This window comes from Saimiri boliviensis, chromosome 5 (assembly GCF_048565385.1).
Source record: "Saimiri boliviensis isolate mSaiBol1 chromosome 5, mSaiBol1.pri, whole genome shotgun sequence".
NCBI lineage: Eukaryota > Metazoa > Chordata > Mammalia > Primates > Cebidae > Saimiri > Saimiri boliviensis.
Window position 1 is genome coordinate 130,325,785 of NC_133453.1, and position 23,394 is coordinate 130,349,178.

At 53.2% G+C, this 23,394-nt stretch overlaps 1 protein-coding gene across 3 annotated transcripts in view; it reads right to left on the bottom strand.

Moving 5' to 3' along the window:
* Positions 1-5,061: 5,061 nt before the first annotated feature.
* KLHL25 (kelch like family member 25) overlaps positions 5,062-23,394 on the bottom strand; it is a 41,862-nt gene continuing 23,529 nt past the window's right edge. For 2 of the 3 annotated variants that reach the window (XM_039480099.2, XM_039480098.2), the window contains 2 exons: positions 19,055-20,858; positions 5,062-10,994 (listed from right to left, as the gene is read on the bottom strand). In XM_039480099.2, coding sequence (XP_039336033.1) covers positions 19,078-20,847 — 1,770 coding nt within the window. In that variant the 5' untranslated portion in view covers positions 20,848-20,858 and the 3' untranslated portion in view covers positions 5,062-10,994; positions 19,055-19,077. The remainder of the gene's footprint in view (positions 10,995-19,054; positions 20,859-23,394) is intronic. The other variant, XR_012517827.1, reaches the window with a different exon arrangement.

The window sequence follows — 23,394 nt, forward strand, 5'->3', positions numbered from 1 at the left end:
CCACAACCCAGTTCATTTTTAAGGGGAAGCAAAAATTACGCAGGTGGCTGCACACACCCAAAACATGTTGCCCAAGGCCAGGCGGCTGGCCACAGGCAATGACAGATGGAATCTGGGGCTGAGCCGAGCTGCAAAGCCAGCGTTCCTCCGGTGAAGACCGTGCCCTCTGATCCCAAAGCCCGCTGTCTTTCCCAATCAGCTGCATTGCACTCCGACCTCAACACCTACTATGACACCTACAGCACTGACGCAAGAAGAAAAACTGACGGGTACAAAGATGTTCCTGGTGATAGGGCTTATCACCACCGGCACACCCCAAAAGCTGGAATTGACCCCCATGGGGGTGGCTGCATATGGGGGCAAAGCCAGATGCGGCCCAGTGAGAGGCCACCTGCGGAATAGCTGACCTCATGACAGCTCAAGGTGGCTGACTATCTTGAGCCCCAGACCCTGCTCCTCTTGGCCTGTAAGACCTGGACCAAAGCAGTGTGCTAGCATCAGATCACACAGCCCGGTCTGACTGGTGTCCCTGGAGTGTGCACCAGAGGTCAGGGGAGCAGACCAAGCTCCCCACCAGCAAGGCAGTGCCACGAGCCTCCCAGGGAGACCTCAACTCTGAGTCCCGAGCACGGAGCTCTTCTCACGGCTACATGCACCTGCCCCTTCCTGGATCCACACCCCAGGAAGGGAAGGGATAGCTTTGCTCCAGGCCAGCCTGCAGCCGCTGGCTTCCCTTCCACCGAGCCAAGACCCACAGCACCTGGTCTGGGCAGCCCCTCAAGACCTCTGCAGACCCTGCCCTCCGGCTCACTTGGAAACAGGGCTTTCTAACGACACCTCTGGTCAGCCGGTGACATCTGTGTACTGCTCAGCATAAGGCTTTAGATGCAGAAAATGTAACACAGGGGTTCGCAAAGGAAACCTACTGTAATGAATTAACTAGGCTGCTGTAATAAAGGACCAGAGCTGAGCGGGCTAAACAGAAATGCATTCTCTCACACACCTGGGGGCTGGATCACGATGCCAGCAGGACCATGGTTCCTCCAAAGGCACCAGGGAAGGGTCTGTTCCAGGCCTCCCTCTCTCGCTTCTGAGAGTTCCTCAGCTCATGGCAGCAGAATCAGGTTCCACATGGGGTTCTCCCTACACGTCTGCGTCCACATCTCCCCTTCGTATACAGACACCTGTCAGTCATGTTGATTTAGGGGCTCCCTACCCTAGGATGACCTCATCTTTATGAATTACATTTGCAAAGTCCCTATTTCCAAGTAAGGTCATTTTCTGAGCTACTGGGATTTACAATTCGAATATTTTTGGGGGATTAAATTTCAAGCCATAACACCTATCAAATATTTTTAAAAACCAAGTTTATGACATTAATAGCAGTAATCTGTCCTCCTTTATTAATACATTAAGTAACAACATCTCTTGGCTGCTCTAAAACTGTAATTTGGAGATAGTAAATGAGTGTAATTATTTCAAGATATCTACAACTATAATGTTACGTGAAAATATCCAGAGAGACAAAGCTACTGGGGCAGATGATATCAGTGGGAGTGTCGCCTACATCCGTAGGTGAAGAAGATGCTAAACATCAGTCAGAGGTTAGTGAAAATAAAGGTGTCAAGGCAGTCTGCCATTACCGAGGCAGTCTGCCATTACGAAGGTAGGCTGCCATTACTGAGGCAGATAGCCATTACCGAGGCTGTTCTAACTATACCTCTATAAACAAAACCACAAACATACCAAATGGTAAAGAGCATCGACACAATGAAGAAACTGGGTCAACTAATGGGTAAAACAACCAGCTAGCATCAAAATGGCAGGATCAAATTCACACAAAACAATATTAACCTTAAATGTAAATGGGCTAAATGCTCCAATCAAAAGACACAGACCAGCAAATTGGATGAAAAGGCAAACCCATCAGTGTGCTGTATCTAGGAAACCCATCTCACATGGAAGGACACACAGAGGCTCAAAGGGATGAAGGAAGATTTACCAAGCAAATGGAGAGCAAAAAAAAATCAGGAGTTGCAATTCTAGTCTCTGATAAAAGACTTTAAACCAACAAAGATCAAAAGAGACAAAGAAGGACATTACATAATGGTAAAAGAATCAATGCAACAAGAAGAGCTAATGATCCTAAATATATATGCTCCCAATACAGGAGCACCCAGATACATAAAGCAAATTCTTAACGACCCACAAAGAGACTTAGACTCCCACATAATAATAGTGAGAGTCTTTAACACTCCACTGTCAATATTAGACAGATCAATGAGACAGCAGATTAACAAGGATATCCAGGACTTGAACTCAGATCTGGACCAAGCAAACCAATAGACATCTACAGAGCTCTCCATCCCAAATCCACAGAATATACATTTCTCTCAGCACATCACACCTACTCTAAAATTGACCACATAATTGGAAATAAATGCAAAAGTATGGAAATCATAACAAACAAGTCTCTCAGACCACCGTGCAATCAAATTAGAATTCGGGATTAAGAAACTAACTCAGAACCATGCAACTTCATGGAAACTGAACAACTGGCTTTTTTTTTTTTTTTTTTTTTTTTTGAGACAGAGTTTCGCTCTTGTTACCCAGGCTGGAGTGCAATGGCGCGATCTCGGCTCACCGCAACCTCCGCCTCCTGGGCTCAGGCAATTCTCCTGCCTCAGCCTCCTAAGTAGCTGGGATTACAGGCACGCACCACCATGCCCAGCTATTTTTTTTGTATTTTTAGTAGAGACGGGGTTTCACCATGTTGACCAGGATGGTCTCGATCTCTTGACCTTGTGATCCACCCGCCTCGGCCTCCCAAAGTGCTGGGATTACAGGCTTGAGCCACCGCACCCGGCACAACTGGCTCTTTAATGTTGACTGGATAAACAATGAAATGAAGGCAGAAATAAAGATGTTCTTTGAAACCAACGGGAACAAAGACACAACATACCAGAATCTATGGGACACATTTAAAGCAGTCTCTAGAGGAAAATATATAGCAATAAATGCCCACATGAGAAGCAAGGAGAGATCTAAAATTGACACCCTATCATCAAAATTGAAAGAGCTAGAGGAGCAAGATTAAAAAAACTCAAAAGCTAGCAAAAGACATGAAATAACTAAGAACAGGGCAGAACTGAAGGAGACAGAGACACAAAAAAACCTTCAAAAAAAAAATCAATAAATCCAGGAGCTGGTTTTTTGAAAAGATCAACAAAATAGACAGACTGCTAGTCAGATTAATCAAAAAGAGAGAAGAATCAGATAGAAGCAATAAAAAAACGATAAAGAGGATATCGCCACTGATTCCACAGAAATACAAACTACCATCAGAGATTAAAACAAACAACTCTATGCACACAAACCAGTAAACCTGGAAGAAATGGACAAACTCCTGGACACTTGCAACCTCCCAAGCCTAAACCAGGAAGAAGCTGAAACCTTGAATAGACTAATAACAAGGGCTGAAGTTGAGGCAGCAATTAATAGCCTACCAACCAAAGAAAGCCCAGGTCCAGATGGGTTCACAGCCGAATTCTATCAGACATACAAAGAAGAGCTGGTACCACTCCTTCTGAAACTATTCCAAAAATCCAAAAAGAGGGAATCCTTCCCAAATCATTTTATGAGACCATCATCATCCTGATACCAAAACCTGGCAGAGACTCAACAAAAAAAGAAAACTTCAGGCCAATATCCATGATGAACATAGAGGCAAAAATCTTCAATAAAATACTGGCAAATCGATTGCAACAGCACATCAAAAAGCTTATCCATCACGATCAAGTAGGCTTCATCCTGGGGATGCAAGGCTGGTTTAACATACACAAGTCTACAGACATAATGCACCACATAAACAGAGACAAAGACAAAAAACACATGATTATCTCAGTAGATGCAGAGAAGGCCTTTAACAAAATTCAACAGCCCTTTATGCTAAAAACTCTCAATAAACTAGGTATCGACGGAATGTATCTCAAAATAATAAAAGCTATTTATGACAAACCCACAGCCAATATCATACTGAATGGGCAAAAAGTTGGAAGCATTCCCTTTGAAATCTGGCACTAGACAAGGATGCCCTCTCTCAACACTACTATTCAATATAGTATTGGAAGTTCCAGCCAGAGCAATCAGGCAAGAAAAAGAAATAAAGGGTATTCAATTAGGAAAGGAGGAAGCAAAATTACCTCTATTTACAGACGACATGATTGTGTATCTAGAAGACCCCATCGTCTGAGCCCAGAATCTCCTGAAACTCATAAGCAACTTCAGCAAAGTCTCAGGATACAAAATCAATGTGCAGAAATCACAAGCATTCCTATACACCAATTACAGACTTAAAGAAAGCGAAATCAAGAATGAACTGCCATTCACAATTGCTACAAAGAGAATAAAATATCTAGGAATACAACTAACAAAGGATGTAAAGGACCTCTTCAAGGAGAACTACAAACCACTGCTTAAGGAAATAAGAGAGGACACAACAGATGGAGAAACATTCCATGCTCATGGTTAGGAAGAATCAATATCATGAAAATGGCCACACTGCCCAAAGTAATTTACAGGTTCAATGCTATTCCCATCGAGCTACCTATGACCCTCTTCACAGAACTGGAAAAAAAAACCACCTTAAACTTCATATGGAACCAAAAGAGAGCCCGCATAGCCAAGACAATCCTAAGCAAAAAGAACAAAGCAGGAGGCATCACACTATCTGACTTCAAACTATCCTACAAGGCTACAGTAATCAAAAGAGCACAGTACTGGTACCAAAACAGAGACATAGAGCAATGGAACAGAGCAGAGGCCTCGAAAGCAACGCCACACATCTACAACTGTCTGATCTTTGACAAACCTGACAAAAACAAGCAATGTGGAAAAGATTCCTGTTCAATAAATGGTGTTGGGGAAACTGGCTAGCCATGTGCAGAAAGCAGAAACTGGACCCCTTCCTGACACCTTACACTAAAATTAACTCCAGATGGATTAAAGACTTAAACATCAGACCTAATACCATAAAAACCCTAGAAGAAAACCTAGGCAAAACCATTCAGGACATAGGCACAGGCAAGGACTTCATGACTAAAACACCAAAAGCATTGGCAACAAAAGCCAAATTAGACAAATGGGATCTAATTAAACTCCAGAGCTTCTGCACAGCAAAAGAAACAATCATTAGAGTGAACCAACAACTAACAGAATGGGAAAAAATGTTTGCAATCTACCCATCTGACAAAGGGCTAATATCCAGAATCTACAAAGAACTAAAACAGATTTACAAGAAAAAACAAACCCATTCAAAAGTGGGTGAAGAATATGAACAGACACTTTTCAAAAGAAGCATTTATGAGGCTAACAAACATATGAAAAAATGCTCATCACCACTGGTTATTAGAGAAATGCAAATCAAAACCACATCGAGATACCATCTCACACCAGTTAGAATGGCGATCATTAAAACATCTGTAGACAACAGATGCTGGAGAGGATGTGGAGAAATAGGAACACTTTTACACTGTTGGTGGGAGTGTAAATTAGTTCAACCATTGTGGAAGACAGTGTGGCGATTCCTCAAGGATCCAGAAATCGAAATTCCATTTGACCCAGCAATCCCATTACAGGGTATATACCCAAAGGATTATAAATCATTCTGTTATAAAGACACATGCACATGTATGTTCATTGCAGCACTGTTTACAGTAGCAAAAACCTGGAATCAACCTAAATGCCCATCAACGATAGACTGGACAAGGAAAATGTGGCACATATACACCATGGAATACTATGCAGTCATGAAAAATGATGAGTTCATGTCCTTTGTAGGGACATGGGTGAATCTGGAAACCATCATTCTCAGCAAACTGACACAAGAACAGAAAATCAAATACTGCATGTCCTCACTCATAGGCAGGTGTTGAACAATGAGAACACATGGGCACAAGGAGGGGAGCATCACAAACTGGGGTCTGTTGTGGGGGAATAAAGGAGGGACAGTGGAAGATGGAGATGATGGGGAGGCTAGTATGGGGAGAAATGCCAGATATAGGTGACAGGGGGATGGAGGCAGCAAACCACCTTGCCATGTATGTACCTATGCAACAATCCTGCATGATCTGCACATGTACCCCAGAACCTAAAGTGTAATAAAATATCTATATATTTAAAAAAAGAAAGATGTCATTTTTTCCCCACCCAAGTGCATGGACCCCCTGCATTTGATCCCAAATCCCAAGTTAAGAAGACTGTGGTCTCTTCTAGGCTTTTCCTTGACCCTTAATGAGGCAGAGCCACATCCCAAAGCCCAACCGGGCAAGTGAAAATGCAGGACAATACTGTGCCCATCGTGGGAAATTCAGCCGACTCACCCTGGCTCCCGGGGCAGGGCCTGAACCTCTGCAGGTCGCTGTGGGTAGGACAAGCTGCAGAACGAGTAGGGCTGGGCCTGAAGGCAGGAGAGCAGCTGGGGGCCAATCACCTCTCCAAGTTATGAGAGACCATTTCTGCCTCCTGAAGGAGAGAGGCTGGGTGAATCCATGGGGGCTGGGATTGGGGCCGGGGCTGGAACGGACTTGATAGGTGGGGTATGCAAGTTTCTTACTCTGCACAGTATCTTCCCATTGATGATGCAGAAGAACTGAGGCGCTTTCCAAGCCGCGCTCATTACAGACAGCTGCGTCTGAAGAGGTTGCTTCTTTTCCCAGTGATTTACGGCCCGGGTGGTTGCCACACACCCTTGAGGTGGATGACTTTGGGCTCATTCTTGTCCGTTCCTGGGCAAAGAAGGGCCCTTTGAAGGCTGGGAAACCTGGCTGAGCAGCTGGGTGGAGGAGGCAGTTGGCTACCCTCTCCTTGGCCTTGGCAACTCAGTAGTGCCCGCAGGCAGGTTCTCAGGATGCTAAAGCCACTGAGATGGCCCGTTTTCTCTCCTGCATCAGGCACGATCCAGGAAAGCTGCACTGGCCATCTTGGGACCGAGGTTTCCAGGGAGACCTCGCCCCAGCACTGACGGGGAGCGCACCTTCTCCCTCCCCGAAGCCGCATCCCAGACTCAGTCTGACCCCTGGGAGGCCAAGGAACATGGACCCGGGCCTGCTGGGGAATGACTGGAAGCGACTCCCCTCCCAGCCCCCACAACGGAGCATGCGGCTTGGTTTCAATCCCACTTCCACTACTGCAATGAGGTGGCCATTCTTCCCCTGTAAAGGACTGTCTGGGCACTGGTCATGGTGTTTAGTGCTTTACAGAACTTGACCTCATCTCTTAACCCTGCCATTGTTAAGCCTCTATCAGCAAATCAAGTGGTTTAACCAAGCTTGTACATACACAGAGCTTGAACCCAAGCCCAAGTGGGCCTAGCTCCAGAGTCCACATTCTGTCAATTTCAACTGTGCTGCCCACTTCTCTTCCTCCTACTAGTGTGAGACCTTAGGCAAGTTACAGTGACCTCTGGGCCCATTTCCTCATCAACAAGGTGAGGACAAGAATGTCTACCTCCGGGGGTCACTGTGAGGGCTAAAGGAGCTAATTACACAAAGTGCGGGCCAGTGGGCAGCACACGGTGCGGGTCTGACCAATGTTGGCAGCACAGAGCCAGGCTCTCGGCGGACGGCGGCTCTGCATGCTCTCAGAGAAGCGGGAGGCAGGCGGTGTGCCCAGGTTCCAACCCCTGACCTAGCATGTAAAGGAAGAGGCTGCCGTCTTAACGTCCATGCTCCTTTTACTTGGCGCTGGAATCCTGGAGTCTCCTCAGGACACTTCCCAGTCCTCTTGCAGTCAGGGGTGGATGTGACTGAATTCTAGTCCGTGGGAGAATGCAGAAGCTATGTGTGCAACTGGAACGCAAATGGGGTAGCCAGGGCTGGGATCGCCAGGGTGGACCAGGAAACCGCTGCCTCGCATGGAAGATGGTGGGGCAGGGAGAGAGGAGGTGGGGTGCAATGTGGAACCCCGTGGGCCGCGGCCAGCTCACACTGGTCCTGTGACTGTCCGGCCGGGGCTCACACTCACCCTGTGACTGCGTGACAGGAATGTCGCCTCTGCTGCTGTCTGAGCTATACTCACAGGACTCCAGCTGGAGCCAACTCCTGGCATCGGGTTCCCGGAGGGCCGAGCTCAGCGCTGTGTGGAAGCGGTGGCATTCACCTGTGATCCCCAGCACTGCTGCCAGCGGACAGTGCCAGGCGAGCCCCAGGATGCCGCTCCCGGGCTGCGCCTAGGGGTAGCCCGGGAGGGGCTGGTGGAGTATGCGCATGCACCATACTCACCGCTGAGACACACCCACTCACTCAAGATCATTCCATTTTCTTTTTTTTTTTTTTGAGACAGAGTTTCGCCCTTGTTACCCAGGCTGGAGTGCAATGGCGCATTCTCGGCTCACCGCAACCTCCGCCTCCTGGGTTCAGGCAATTCTCCTGCCTCAGCCTCCTGAGTAGCTGGGATTACAGGCACGTGCCACCATGCCCAGCTAATTTTTTGCACTTTTAGTAGAGACGGGGTTTCACCATGTTGACCAGGATGGTCTCGATCTCTCGACCTCGTGATCCACCCGCCTCGGCCTCCCAAAGTGCTGGGATTACAGGCTTGAGCCACCGCGCCCGGCAAGATCATTCCATTTTCTAAGGAATGTGACCTCAGGCCCATACGTTAGCATCTGAAGCACTTCTTACACTGTGAAAGCGCCATTTGGATTTGGTGGGCTGGCATGCCACTGACCACCACAGAAGCCACCACTGAGAGTCACCGTTCCGGGGCACCTCCGGGTTCCTGTTCACAGCACAGCCACCCTGCACCCAGGCCGTGCCACAGCATGACCTCTTGGGCTGCCTGCTGTCTGAGGGGTGCCTGAAGGTCAGACCACAAAATACAGAACACGATGTTTACCTGTGGGCATACGCTTGAGCTCTCGAGGTTCATGGTGACTATGAAAATGCACAAGGAGGGCAGGTAGACCAGGGCCCACGGCACAACCAACAGGTGCAAATGGTGCTGCGACCAAGAAGCTGCCTCCTGGAGCCATCTCATCCCTGTGAATTGCACGTGGGTTATTTTCAGATAAAGGAGCATTGACTGGGGGATCTACCTTTTCGAATGGGTGGAATTACATTCCCAGCTTGTATTTACCAGTTTCCAGAAGAGAACTGCTCTCAGGAGGAGAGGCAGAGAAGATCAGGACTCTCCACATCAATCAACTTTGTGGCTTCTAAAGTAATTTCAGGAGGCACAGGAACTGGGGGCGGGGGAGCTCTCATCTGAGTGGGCCCCCACTTCCCAGCTCAGGAGGAGCAGATGCCAGCAGGCAGGCTTTGAGCCTTGGCTGGTGGGACAGAACCCAAGTCAGACAACAGCCACGTCTCCAAGACTGAGCCCAGCATACAAGGCAGGCAAAGAAACTTCTCAACTCTTTTTATTAAGTTAAAAAACTAACAAAAGCAATACAACTTTGGGGAAAGCACCATGGCACGTCCTTTGTGCTATGTGAGAAGTGTGCTTTATCTCAACCAAGATACAGTCCAGGCGCCCTCCCTGCAGCAGAGCCATGCCCTGGGACCACAGCCAAGGGTCTTCAGGTGGGGTCTGCTGGGTCTATAGGGTCCAAGGGTCCCACGTAACCTGCGCCCCACAGCAGAAGTGCATCAGTGGGCAAACCCTGCCCAAAGGTCCCACTCCCCAAGAGGCCTCCAGGACCCACACCAAGGCATGGGGACAGTCGGGGCTGCTTAAGTAACTGCTTTCTGGCACAGCCCCCACTGCTGCCCTAATCCTGAGCCAGCCAAGCAGTGTTCACACTGCAGATGCCTGAGAAGCCACAGGTGTGGACACCCTGCCCAGCCCCCTGCCAGGACACCAACACCTCCGCCCCCTCAAATGGTGGCTTGGAGTAGACAAGAGGCGTGAGGATAGTCACTGACAGGCGCCAACCTCCCCACGGCCCAGGTGTGAGGGACCCCAGTGACTGAGGAGGTGACAGCAATGAAGAGTGTTCGGCAGGTCTCTCGGGGCCGTTCTTATCCTGGAGCTCAGGGAGCAGACAGGGCCCAAGACCAAAGAGGAGGATGAGGCCGCCACTGTCCTCCACACGAGACGGATGTGGCCCTCGTGCCATCTGCAGGGCACACCCTAGGGTCTCTCTGCTGTCTCCAACTTGCAGCTGCTCCTGGTCTTGGCGCGGTCTGCTGAGAAGGAGCCCCCAGTGCTGCTGGCAGCAGCGATGGGAGTCACTGCTGCCTCTCAGGGTGGGCTCTGAGGGGAGGTCCCCGAGGGTACTTGGAACCTTGACTCTGCCACAGGCCCAGCTCCGGTGAGTGGGCACGAGCATGTGTCCCCACCGGGCCACGACACTGGTCAAGGCCCTGAGTGGGTGGGCTGGGACTTACAGCTTTGTGGGAGGGCTCTGCAGACCTTGGAGGTCTGGGTGTCCCTTGCTAATAAGGCCTTGTGGACGTCACTGAGGCCCCCTGCAGAATTTCTGCCCCTTATAAAATCTGTCCCGGGTTCTCTTCTCATCACCTTTCTGGTCTCAACCTGAGACCTGGTTTCCCATGCCTGGGACACCATCTACAGATGGTAATCCAGCCCCAGCAGGGTGGGCCGGGAGGAGCGGGCTGTGCCGGCAGTGCCGCGGGCCCTGAAGCCCATGCAGGGCTCCTCCTTGCCCGGCCCCAGTCCAGGACCTGCCAAAAAGGTAATCTCAAGGCTTGCAAGTGTCCTTCTCTGCGAGGCCAGGGTCAGTCCTGGTGGCAGTCTATGCCCCTCTGGGAGGAATCTCTTCCCACGAACCACTGCAAAGCTGAAAAGGCCCCCGGGAGCACAGATGCAAGAGATGCTTCTCTTCTCTTGCCTCAAGCTCAGAACAGCTGAAGGCTGCTGCTCCCCAGAGGTGGCGGAGCCCCTTCCACCTCTCGGAGTGCTGGCCCAGGGCTGGCTGAGCTCCCGCTGTGGCAGACAAGCCAAGGCCACGTTGTGACACTGAGGGCCGCAGTCTGTGGAGGGATGAGAGGAAGAGAAAATCAGTCAGTGGCCACATTGTTCTGTCCTGATCTGGAACAAAATGACAATGAAGGAGCTGCCTGTGAGGCTCAGGCATGAGAACGCCACATGCAGCACAGGCACCTGGGGCCTGCTTCCCCTACTGAGTGTGACAGACGATTTAGGTGTCTACTTGATTGGACTCAGGGATACCTAGATGCCCGGAGGGGGAAAATTGTGTATTTTAAGTGCTGCTGCAGGTGCAGAGCCTGGCCCTCTTCTCCCGGAAGGGAAATGCAGGCGGCCTGGTATCTGTGAATGGCTGGGCTGCCCCAGTGCATCTGTGTGGTTGCTTCCAGAGGGGACCAGCGTGAGAGCCTGAGAGCCGTGGCCTGGGTGGGGAAGATCCTCCCTCAGTGCAGGCCCACACCATCCAATGGGCTGGGTCCCTGCTGGAACATAGAGCTAAGGAAATAGGAACTCAGGCTTCTTTCTTCTGGAGCTAGGTTGCTCTTTTCCTGCCCTCAGGCATCAGAGCTCCACGTCCTCTGGCCTTTGGACTCTGGGACTTGCTGCTCACCACCCTACCCCCACCCCAGGCTCTGGGGCCTTAGTACTTGGCCTGAGCTCTGCCCTCGGCTTTCCTGGTTCTACACCTTGCAACCTATCATAGGACTTCTCAGACTCCATCAAGTGAGCCAATTCCTCTAATATAAGAAGTTTCCTCTCATATTATGCCTCTCCGAGGCCGCAAAAGAGAAAGAGGTGAGCCCTCCCACACAGGGGGGCAGAGGCAGACAGAGCCCTCTAGTAACCCTGCGTGTTCATCCACTCCACGAGGCAAGGAGTCTCGGCAAAGTCATGATTAATGGTTGACGCTATCCGGGGATTTTGGCTTCGGTTGTATTTAACCTTTACAGGTATTGATCGACTTACCACCTATGCAACTTACGACCATTTGACTTTACGACCACAATCGCTAGCCACGACTGCTCTGCGTCTGGCAGCGCAAACGTTGCCCAGCTGGGCGTACGACAGTGCAGACCAGCTTCCGGCAGCACTACCATCTCCGCGTGCACCATTTCAACTGTACATATAGCCTACTCAACTTACGACCAAATCCTGTTACGACCGTTCCGCGGGCCCGACTGTGGTCGTTAAGTTGAGCACTGGCTGTATGTGTTAGCTTTACAGTTGTGTAAGACCAAAAACGTAAGAGTTTTCCATTATGTGTGTATCCAAGTAACCTTAGTAACACTTCAGTTAAAACACTGAAGCCGGCACTGCGGCTCCGTGGGACTTTCCCCTTCAAGAGGGGCGCACCTCTCCACCCCTCACAGAAGTGGGCCCTCTGCTCTCTCCAGGCTGCTCTGCAGGAATTCTGCCCTCCCCAGGTGGTCAAGTTGTTTCCAGATACAGAGGCTGGGTTGAGTGGCTGAGAAGGTCCCCAAATGCCTCCAAGCTCCTCACAAGTGAGAAGCTGGGGTCACAGGGGCCGCTGAGATGCTCTAAGACGGCAAACCCCGTCCTCTGGGGCCTGGCCGCCCGATCCTGCCCGTCCCAGCAACAGCACATGCCGACATGTGGTCCCTTCACGGTGAGGCCTCACTGCTACCTGGAACTAAACATCCATGCCACCTACCTGGGGGTACCCCTCAAGGTGCCCTGAGCTGTTGAGAGGAATACAGACAACAGCTTAGGAGCTGGGGAGCCTCAAGGCCAGGCTCCTGTGTTCCCTCCCAGGCTGGGCCCCTTTAATATTTGGGAGGTGCTCCCTGGGGCCTGGCCTCCTCATCTATGAACTGGGCTAATCCTCCAGCTTGCAGAGTGGATGGGGGGCAGCGGCCACCCTGCATTTCCTGTGTGCCGCAGGCCCTGGCCAGCGTGCGTCCTGTGGGTTGTTGGTGTAGGGCTTGCCCCGCTGGACTCAGCCTGTTTCATCGAGGGTGGGATGGTGCCCTATCCCCCAGCCTGGCACAGGAACGAATGACTGCTGATAACTGGACGGATGGACTCCCATCCTGGGCACTTGCCTAGCCAGGCCCAATCCTCCAGGCTGGTAGAAACCCTCAGGCCTGCACTCTAAGATTTCCCACCTGTAGCAATTTTTCTTTTCCTTTTTTTCTTTTTTTTTTTTTTTTTTGAGACAGTCTCACTCTTATTGCCTAGGCTGGAGGGCAATGGCGCCATCTTGGCTCACTACAACCTCTGCCTCCTGGGTTCAAGCGATTTCCTTGCCTCAGCCTCTCGAGTAGCTGGGATTACAGCTATGTGCCACCATACCCAACTAATTTTTTACACTTTTAGTAGAGACAGGGTTTCTCCACGTTGGTCAGGTTGGTCTCTAACTCCCGATCTCGGGTGATCTGCCCACCTCGGCCTCCCAAAGTGCTGGGATTACAGGCGTGAGCCACCGTGCCTGGCCTGTAGCAACTTCCTTTAACGCAGGGAGAAAGTGCTGCCCTGCCCTTCTGCAGCAGTGAAGCCACAGTGATTAACGCGCTTGGCCTTTCCCAGGGCTGCGACCGAAGCCCCCACCCTGCACCCCCGTGGCTACAGTGGCTAGGCCCCAGTAACGCCTGTGAAGGGAGGACGAGCTGTCGACAGCTGGACACCTGCCTGACATTCAGCGACCCCCCATGCTGGAGGTGGGTGGGGAGAGAAGGGTTGGGGGACTGCACCTTAAAGGGCCTGGGGGGAGGACCCAGTGGGAGAGAAAAGGAGAGAACGTTTCCAGCAAGACCACCCTTACTGGGTAACCAGGGGCCTCCCGCGGCCGCTGGCTGCTACCCCCTAGGCTGTGGCTCTCACCCCAGCACTGGAGCAAGGGGCTTCCCTGGAGGTCCTGCCATCACCCTGGTTCCAGCTCAGCAAGTCCCCGCTGCTCCTGGGCAGCTGCTGGCCAAGCCTGTGCTCCGTGCCAGGTGCGCAGACGTCAGGATGCCCGCGGCCAGCTCCCTGGACGTGCCTGCAGGCACGTGGCACACTCAAGGCTCCAGTCCTGCTCCAGCCTTACTCACCGTTCACCTGATGGCAACTATCTCCCCTCTCGGGGCCCTAGTGGGCGCCCTGTAACAGCAGGACCGCCAACAAACAGCTTGGGAGTATGATGGGACGCCATGCAGATGCTCACACCAACAGGAGGCCAGGACAGGGAAAAGAAAACGCTTGGGGACATACAGGGGCCACAATCCAGGATACAGAGGAGAGGCCACTGTCCAAGGGACCTCCTGGTGGCTTCTGAAGCTTATGTCAAAATCTTGCAAAGCGCCCTCCAGGCATAGGGACAGCTGGGCCCGGCATGGACGCGGGAGACTCAGCCATGTTCATGGGGACTGGCGAGAACTGGACTTCTCACCAGTACCCTTGGCCTGATCCCCGCTTCTGCCTGGGACAGCAGGGTCAGGGAGGGGAATGGGCAGGGGTGGGGATGGGGTGGCAACAGAAGCCATCTCGGGCCCAGGCACTGCCAGACAACGCTCTAGGTGGCCGATGACCTGGGCTCAGTGACAAGTGCTGTGGTCACGGGGGGGAGCCCACCCTGGGGTGGGGGGAGTTAGGAGGCAGGCGTACCTGTTTCCACCCTTCCTGGCTCTGTCCTTGTCGAGGGCACTCCACCCAGCTCCCTGCAAGCCTTGCCTGGTTCCAGGGCTCGGTCCCTCCCACTCAGAGCCACAGCACAGGCCCCAGTTTGCAGCTGCCTGAGTCGGGGGTCTCCTCCAGCTCAGCCCTGGCAGTGCCACAGTGGCTGCCTGAGTGGCCCAGCAGCAAGAGCTCTGCTTGCAGCCAATGCGGTTCCCTTTTCTGGGGACGCGGGGAGGGCTAGGCATGCCCGGGCATTGGCTTCTTTGCTGCAGGCCTGTCCATGGAGAGCCCAGTTCACTCCCTGCCTTTGAAGACAACTGGGAGACTGAGCTGTCCAGGCAGAAGGTGGACAAGAGGGGCTTTGCAGAGCATGGCAACAACCCAGGGTCACCCCGAGGAGACAGAAGCCATGAGAGTGGGGCCGCCTCAGGCAGAGGAGGGGCTGCGCAGAGGGTCTCTGGATGGCTGCCAGGCCCATGAGGAGGAAGCGGCTGGAACGCAGGGCAATGGCAGAAGCCTAAGAGCAACCCAGACTCCATGTGGCAGCTGGGAAACACACAGCCCAGAGCGGCTTACGAACGCCTTGGGGAGGTGGCTCTGGGATGACAGGGTCTGGAAGTAGCTTCCCAGTCAGACCTGGGACTGGCTCAGTCTTGTGTGTCCACCTCTTCATCCCTAAATGGGGCTGATGACAGCAATTCCATGACACACTGAGGAGGACTCGGGAAGGAACAGGGCATGTGCCCACAGAGGAATAGCAGTTGGGGGGATGGGCCTTTCTAGAGGGAGGGGTTAAGCAGGGACATCTAGAGGCCCTTGCAGCCCACAGCACCCCAAAACCATCATAATCAGTATCCCCCAACCTCCATGGCTACCCCTTTTAAAGCCGCTTCTTAAAGTGGCAATCGTTAATCTCTATTCAAGTGCTATGCGTAATACGATTTCCACTCCCATTGTCCAGATAGGGAAGCTGAGCCTCAGGGGAATCCAGTAACCAGTCCAGGGTAGAGCAGCCAAAAAAATCACAGCAGACACTATGCATGCTTCCCTTCCAGGGCGCCGGAGCAGAGCAATTCCTGGAGGAGCAGATAATTCACTAGGTCCAGCTGACAGCCAGGGCCAGGTGGGAGGGAGCCTCTGAGGCAACCCTGGTCTGGAGGCTCAGACAAGAGATGGTCTTAGCTGCCTGAGGCCAGCAGCATGGGCCCCCTCACCCTTCCCGGGCTGGCTGGCCTTGGGTGGAAGGAGCCTCCATTTCCCACAAGTGACATTCCCCAGGTTCCTAAATGACCTAGAGAATAGCAACAGGGAATTAATGAGGAAATGCCAATATCCTCTTGGAATCTCAGTCCTCAGGAAATTAGGAAATTTGGCAGGTCTGATTTTTCTCCAAAGAGAGCAGATTAAAAAAAAAAAAAAAGGCCGGGCTCGGTGGCTCAAGCCTGTAATCCCAGCACTTTGGGAGGCTGAGGCGGGTGGATCACGAGGTCAAGAGATCGAGACCATCCTGGTCAACATGCTGAAACCCCGTCTCTACTAAAAATACAAAAAATTAGCTGGGCATGGTGGCGCGTGCCTGAAATCCCAGCTACTCAGGAGGCTGAGGCAGGAGAATTGCCTGAACCCAGGAGGCGGAGGTTGCGGTGAGCCAAGATCGCGCCATTGCACTCCAGCCTGGGTAACAAGAGCGAAACTCCGTCTCAAAAAAAAAAAAAAAAGATGAAGGCCAGGCGCAGTGGGTCACGTCTGTAATCCCAGCACTTTGAGAGGCTGAGGCAGGTGGATTACCTGAGGTCAGGAGTTTGAGATCCACCTAGCCAACATGGTGAAATCCTGTCTCTACTAAAAATACAAAAAGTAGCTGGGTATGGTGGTGTGCCTGTAGTCCCCCTTACTGGGGAAGCTGAGGCAGGAGAATTGCCTGAACCTGGGAGACAGAGGTTGCAGTGAGCTGAGATTCGTGCCACTGCACTTTAGCCTGGGTGACAGAGCGAGACTCTGTTTCCAAAAAAAAAAGAAAGAAAGAACACAGAAAAGCTGTAAAAAGAGAAAAGTGGGCTGGGTGCAGTGGCTCAGGCCTGTAATTCCAGCTACTCAGGAGGTTCAGGCACAAGAACTGCTAGAACCAGGGCAGTGGAGGTTGCAGATAGCACTCCACTGCGCTCCAGCCTGGGTAACAGAGTGAGCCTGTGTCTCAAAAAAAAGCAAAGCAAAGCACTGCTCCTATTCAGGCTGGCCTCTGTGAGCCCAAACACTGTGTTTGCCGATTCAATGTCTGGGCCTGGGCCATCTTCGGCTGCATCGTGTCTCTTTTTTTTTTTTTTTTTTTTGAGACAGAGTCTCGCTCTGTTGCCAGGTGCTAGGCTGGAGTGCAGTGGCACGATCTCGGCTCACCACAACCTCCGCCTCCCAGGTTCAAGTAATTCTCCTGCCTCAGCGTCCCGAGTAGCTGGGACTACAGGCGCACACCACCATGCCCAGCTAATTTTTGTATTTTTAGTAGAGATGGGTTTTCACCATGTTGGCCAGGATGGTCTCACTCTCTTGACCTCGTGATCTGCCCGCCTCGGCCTCCCAAAGTGCTGGGATTACAGGCTTGAGCCACCGCACCCAGCCTGCATCGTGTCTCTTTAAGGGACTCAAAGGCTTGCTGGGTCTGATCTAGAGGCTGAACCATCAGGTTCCATTGAGAAGCAATCCCAGCTAAGAATGACTGCCTTCCCTGGGGAGAGCTATCAGCATTTGTGTCAGCAGCCCTGGCTCATTGAGAAAATTAATTTTCTAGCTCAGGCCAGCTCCTGACAGGGTTCCTATGACCTGAAGCTGAGCCCACAAATGGGGATCAGTGCCACCACTCAGCGCTGCGGGAGGCTCCCTCCGGCGGGGAAGCTCGCCTTCCATAGTCTCCTCTTGTGCTGAAGGCAGAGCGTACCCAGGGATCTCCTGCCCCCATCCCAGGGGTGAGGGGCCCAGGAGAGCAAGAGCTGGGAGAAAGGCCAAGTGGCACACATCCTGGCCTTTCCCAGGCTGGGCCACAGAGGGTGTGTTAGGCACAAAGCCCTTCTCTGGCATCTACCCCATTGCCCTGCCAGGCTGGCTGGGACACCCTCTCTCATGGCAGGACCCCACACTGACCCTGCCCCCAGCTCAGCTTCTCAGGGGATTCCGCCAGCAGTAGATGAGACCTTCCTCCCGCCTGTTCCTTCCCTTCACTGCAGGGTCTGCAGAGCCCGGCCCAAGCTGCTCCCAGTGTCTCCATCTCACCATCGCCTCCTACAGAGCCCCTTGCATGTCGCCTGTTTTCACAGCAATTCCACACAGTGAAGGTGCAGCAGCAACCCACGGACACCCGCTCTGCGGGAAGTCCTACTCCAGGGCCCTCGAGGATGACCTGCTCAAGCCAGACACCTGCCGGCTTTGAGGAAGGACTTCTCCCCAGTCCCTGCACGCTGGTGAGCACACAGCTGCCCCCAGGAGAGACAGCACCCAAACCAAGGCTGCCTGTCCCCACCATGCAGGCTTTGGCATTATTTGGGGGACTCCACCATGTAGACACGCTGGTTGGCAATCTTTTTTTTTTTTTTTGAGATGGAGTCTCGCTGTGTTGCCCACGCTGGAGTACAGTGGCATGATCTTGGCTCACTGCAGCCTCCGCCTCCCAGGTTGAAGTGATCCTTCCCACCTCAGCCCCTCGAGTAGCTGGGATTACAGGTGTGCACCACCACGCCTGGCTAATTTTCTTGTATTTTTAGTAGGACGGGGTTTTGCCATATTGCCCAGGCTGGTCTTGAACCACGCTCAAGCCATCTGCCCACCTCAGCCCTCCCAAAGTGCTGGGATTACGGGTGTGAGCCATTGCGCCTGGGCCTGGTTGGCAGTCTTCATACATATCATCACTCATCAGTGCCAGGAGAGTAACACTGTCCTGATTCCATGGGGAGGGGACCATTCTCCTGGACTCTGCCCCACCACACATCTCTTCCCTTGACTTAGCTTAATCTGTATCTTTTCCCTGTAATAAACTGTAAGTGTGAGCCTAATAGCATTCAGCGAGTTCTGTGAGTCCTTCTGGCAAAACTGACAGACGGTGGTTTGGGAGGCCCCCTTTGTTGCACCTGGTGCCAAAACTAAGAGCTGGCTGTGTGGAGATCGCACCCTCAGACTTTGCAGGTTGACCTAAGTTCCACACAGCATTGTCAAAAGATCCCTAGGTGATTTGGAAGTGTAGCCATGTTTAGGAACCACCCTGCCGGTCTAACTAAGGTTTTTGTCCCCATTTTGTAGCCTGGTTGAATAACTTGCTCCAGGTTAACTGCAAATAGAAGGCAGAGCCAGGAGTTGACACCAGAGCACACCAGCCACCTGCTGCCCACCCAGACTTCCCCGGAAGACACGGTGACCTTCATTCACCCAGAGTGGGACCAGGCGGTACTGCGTTCCCCCATGACCCTTCCAGACCCAGAGTGGCTCTGGGCTGCCAGGGGCTCACCTGGCTGGGCTCGGCAGGGCTCCTCACGCAGGCAGGTGCTTCCAGGTGCTGACAAAGGCTGTGGGGATGAGTGAGTAGGGCACCGTGGTAATGCAGTTCCATGTATCTGAAGTGGGGTCATAGCAGTCCAGGGTCTTACACCTCTGGGTCCCAAAGTAGCCCCCGACCACATAGAGCTTGTTGCCGGAAGCCAGGGCGTGGCAGGACATGCGCTTGGCGGTCATGTCCCCAATCCGTGTCCACTGGTTGGTCTCACAGTCAAAGCGGTAGGCCGAGGCAGCCGTGAATTCCGTGTCACCCCCCATGATGAAGATCTGGCTGCCCAGGACAGCGGCGGCTGTGTACCGCCAAGGCTGGGGGCACTCAGCCTTGATCATCCACCTGTTCTCTGAGGGGTCATAGCACTGGACTTTGGACACCATGTCCCGGTGGATGCTGGTTCCTCCAAAAACAAAGAGCTTCAGCTTGGCACTCACCACTGCAGCATTGCTGACGCCATCCCTCAAGGGGGCCACCATCATCCACTTGTTGGCCCCAGGGTCGTATTTCTCCACTTGCTTCAGGGAGACCGAAGGTGAGGCCGGGAAGACACCTGCCAGGGACGTGTGTCCCCCTACCACATACAAGCAGTTCTCCAGCTCAGCTGAGCCGTGGCCAAAGCGGGCAATCAGCATGGGCGCCGCCTTGGACCACTCCTCATGTACAGTGTCGTACACCCAGACGTCCTTGGAGACCCCGTTCTCGGAGCCCCTACCCCCTGTCACATAGACCTTGCAGCCGATCGCCGAGGCGCTGAACTCCTTCCGGGGGCTGGGCAGGTCAGCCTTGGGGATGATCTCTTTGGCCTTGTGGTCCACCTGGTAGATCTTGTCGCACATGAAGGTCTGGCCCCCAAGGATGAGCAGCGTGTGGCCCGCCTTGCGTGGCCGGGCACAGGGGCTGGTGACCACGCCGTCGTTCTGCAGGATCCTGGTCTTGCAGCGCAGGGCCTCGTCTAGGATGAGCTTGGTGCGCTCATCCGCCATGAGGAGGGCCTCGCTGGAGACGGCCTCCTGCAGGCAGTCTGACGGCAGCAGCGCCAGCCGCACGCTGCGGAGGAGCTCGGGCAGGTGGGCCTTCCGCGGCTCCAGGTCGTGCTTCACCCACTGGAGGATGGCCTCGAAGACCACCCGCTCGTCCTCGGTCTCCAGCTCATCACTGGAGATGAGGTCCAGCAGCGTGTCCTTGGACAGGCTGTTGAAGTCCTCGCTCTGCCGCACCGTCTCGAAGTGCACCAGGCACATGCGCCATGAGAACTCGTACAGCCGGCGGCACTGGTGGGCGTCCGAGAGCAGCATCATGGCCAGGCAGTTGGAGGGGAAGAGGTTCTTCTCCAGGAACTCGGCGGCGGCATCCCGCACGTCATGGAACTGCAGCATGTCGCCCGCCTCCAGCAGCGACTCGGCGTTCTCCTCGTTGATGGCGATGCGTGAGGAGTAGGCAAAGTCCAGCAGCAGCTCCAGCACCTCTGGGTGCAGGTTGTCCTGGAAGTTGACAGTGTCGTCCCGGCTCTCCCGCAGGCCATGGCTGAACATGGCCTCAAAGTAGCGGCTGGAGGCGGCCAGCACGGCACGGTGACAGGGGAAGGCACGGTCGCCCGCCCAGAGCGTGACGTCGGTGAACATGCAGTGCTTGCGTAGCGTGTTGAGGTGGGCCAGCACACAGTCCGGGTGGGAGGCCTTGTGGAAGAGGGTGACGTTCATGGAGCCTGTGCTGCTCCGCGACTTGCGGGTCTCGTGGACGCTGACCGACATGGTGCACCAGCCTGTAGGGGAACAAGCCCACAGGTCAGAGGAGCCCCTCCTGTCCATCTGCCCTCTCAGGGCTCACTCTTCAGCACGAGCCCCCTTGCCCCTCTCTCACCTCCTCTCTGCTCACCTCTGCTAAACCAAGCCCCTCTCCCACAACCACATCACCAAGGACAACACAGGCAAGAGTGGCTGGATCCCACTCTGCCCTGTGGAAACTGGTTCTGTTCTCCGGGTATGGGCCAGCTCTGGGACAAACATCTTTGGCCTGCCGATGAGCCACCCCCGAGGCAAGCTCGAGTTGAGGCTGCCTCCCATGGTTAAGAGAACATGCAGGCGGTATTCCTGACTCAGGCAGGTATCCGGCAGTGCTAAGGAACCAGTGCCTTAGACCACATTCCACTCTCATGACAGCCTTCTGCAGAAGCTTCTCTTGGGAGTCCCACTGTACAGCTACAGAAGCCACAGCTCAGAGAAGCAAGGAAACTACCCAAATCGCCACAGCCGGGATTCGCACATGGGCTGTCCAGTTCTGGAGCCTGATCTCTGTCCAAGGTGACTGATCCTTGCAGGGTTTGCTGTGGACACCCAAGCAGAGCCTCACGTACCCGCTTCCCTGCTCCCAGAAGACTCTGCCCTGGGCTGGGCTCCAGGTGGCACTGGCCAGACATGCCCCTTGCCTTTGGGAACATCCCCACGAGCTGCCATCATGGCCCAAGTGCTCAGTGGAGACATGTTCTCTGAATCCAGGTGTCTCCATGGGGGTCTTCACCTAGCTGTGCAAGTGATGGCCTGAAGGCAGGCCCACCAGTGACTCACACTTGAGACCAAGGCAGAGACCCAAGATGACAGCAGGACATGCTGAACTCTAACTGAAGCGATCCAGATTTGCCTCAGCCAAAGCAGATGAATATGCAGCCAGAGCTTCCCCAGTCCCCCAAGTGACTCCAGGATCCTAGGTCTGAGCGACACCTCCCCTGCCTCTCTCATCTGCTCCTCTCCACCATGCCTGGGGATCTGGTGCTCAGAGTGACGGTCTGTGCCAATAAACAGGTTCACTGCCTGCTCGATCCGAGGGATTTCCAAAGCACTGTCATTAACATCCAGCAAAACTCATATGCCTAGAGAAAATGTGGCCAAAAAGCGAACTACATTCCAGCATCTTGACTCCCTAAAAGCCTGTGCTGCTGTCTTCCTGCTGGTAATGGGGCCAAAAAACAAAAACCCTAAACAACAAAGTTTTTCATTTTTAATATTCAAAAGTATATAACTCCCCTGCAGCCTCCTGCTCCAAGTCAATTTCCTACTTAGGTAATAATCTGGTAAAGGAAGGAAGCGATTTCATGCTTCAATGCAATTAGAAACGAGTGTCCGGCTACCTGGCTCTCTCTTGCTCACTCCTCCCCTGGCAAAGAGCCAGAGAAACTGAAGGGATTAGAGTTAGGCAAGGTCCCTGCTTTTGGGCTTAGGCAGGCAGGGCACAGGGGCCAAACTGGCCTTGCTGCTTGAGCCCCCAAGCTCCAGGCAGAACGAAGACCCAGGCCCTGCCTAAGGCACTGCTGTCTAACCCTGCAGCCCACAGCCCACAGGGCTCCGAGGCGATGAAGTAAGCCCTTCTGGTTGGGGGCTGGGGCGAGAGCACTGGAAGCAGGTTCAGGCTGTACCCTGTGGTCCCAGCTCCACCTCCACCCTGTACGTCACTATTGTTTTCTTGTAAAGTGAGATCCACATCCTACTCAGGCCTCCACAACTCACTGGACAACTGACACATGGGGGACACAAGGTAACTACTTCCTGAGCACATCCTCAGGGCTGGGCCCTCAGATGCAGTGGCATGGAGCCTGAGAGGCTGCGCTGACCTGGTCCGAGGGAGGCTGTGCCAACAGCTCGGCCATGAATGATCAGAACTGCCCAACCTGAATCCAGACCCTGCGACATTTCACCAAATCTTGCTGTGACTGCTAAACCTTCACTCCAGTTTCCTCACTCCAGACCAGCCCCTTGGTCATCAATTTCCCAAATGTGGCTCTGTCCCCTCCTTCACCACTCTACAGTGTCAGGACGTGTTTTTTGAGACAGTTTTATTTTTGTTGCCCAGGCTGGAGTGCAATGGTGCAATCTCGGCTCACCACAACCTCCGCCTCCTGCGTTCAAACAATTCTCCTGCCTCACCCTCCCAAATAGCTGAGATTACAGGCATGCACCACCAAGCCCAGCTAATTTTTTGTATTTAGTAGAGATGGAGTTTTACCATGTTGGTCAGACCGGTCGGTCTTCAACTCCTGACCTCAGGCGATCCATCCACCTCGGCCTCCCAAAGTGCTGGGATTACAGGCGTGAGCCACTGCACCCAGCCAGTGTCAGGACATTCTAAGAGATATTTGTTGCCTCTGGTCTGCAGACTGTGCTGGGGGAAATGAGAGTTAAGGACCAGGAAGAACTCCAGTTCAAGCCCTGGGACTCCTAAGCCCAAATCCTCTCCACTAAGATAACATTCAAGGGCCCTGATGCTGCTATCAGTTCCGTTATCAACACACCTCTGTTTCCAAGGGC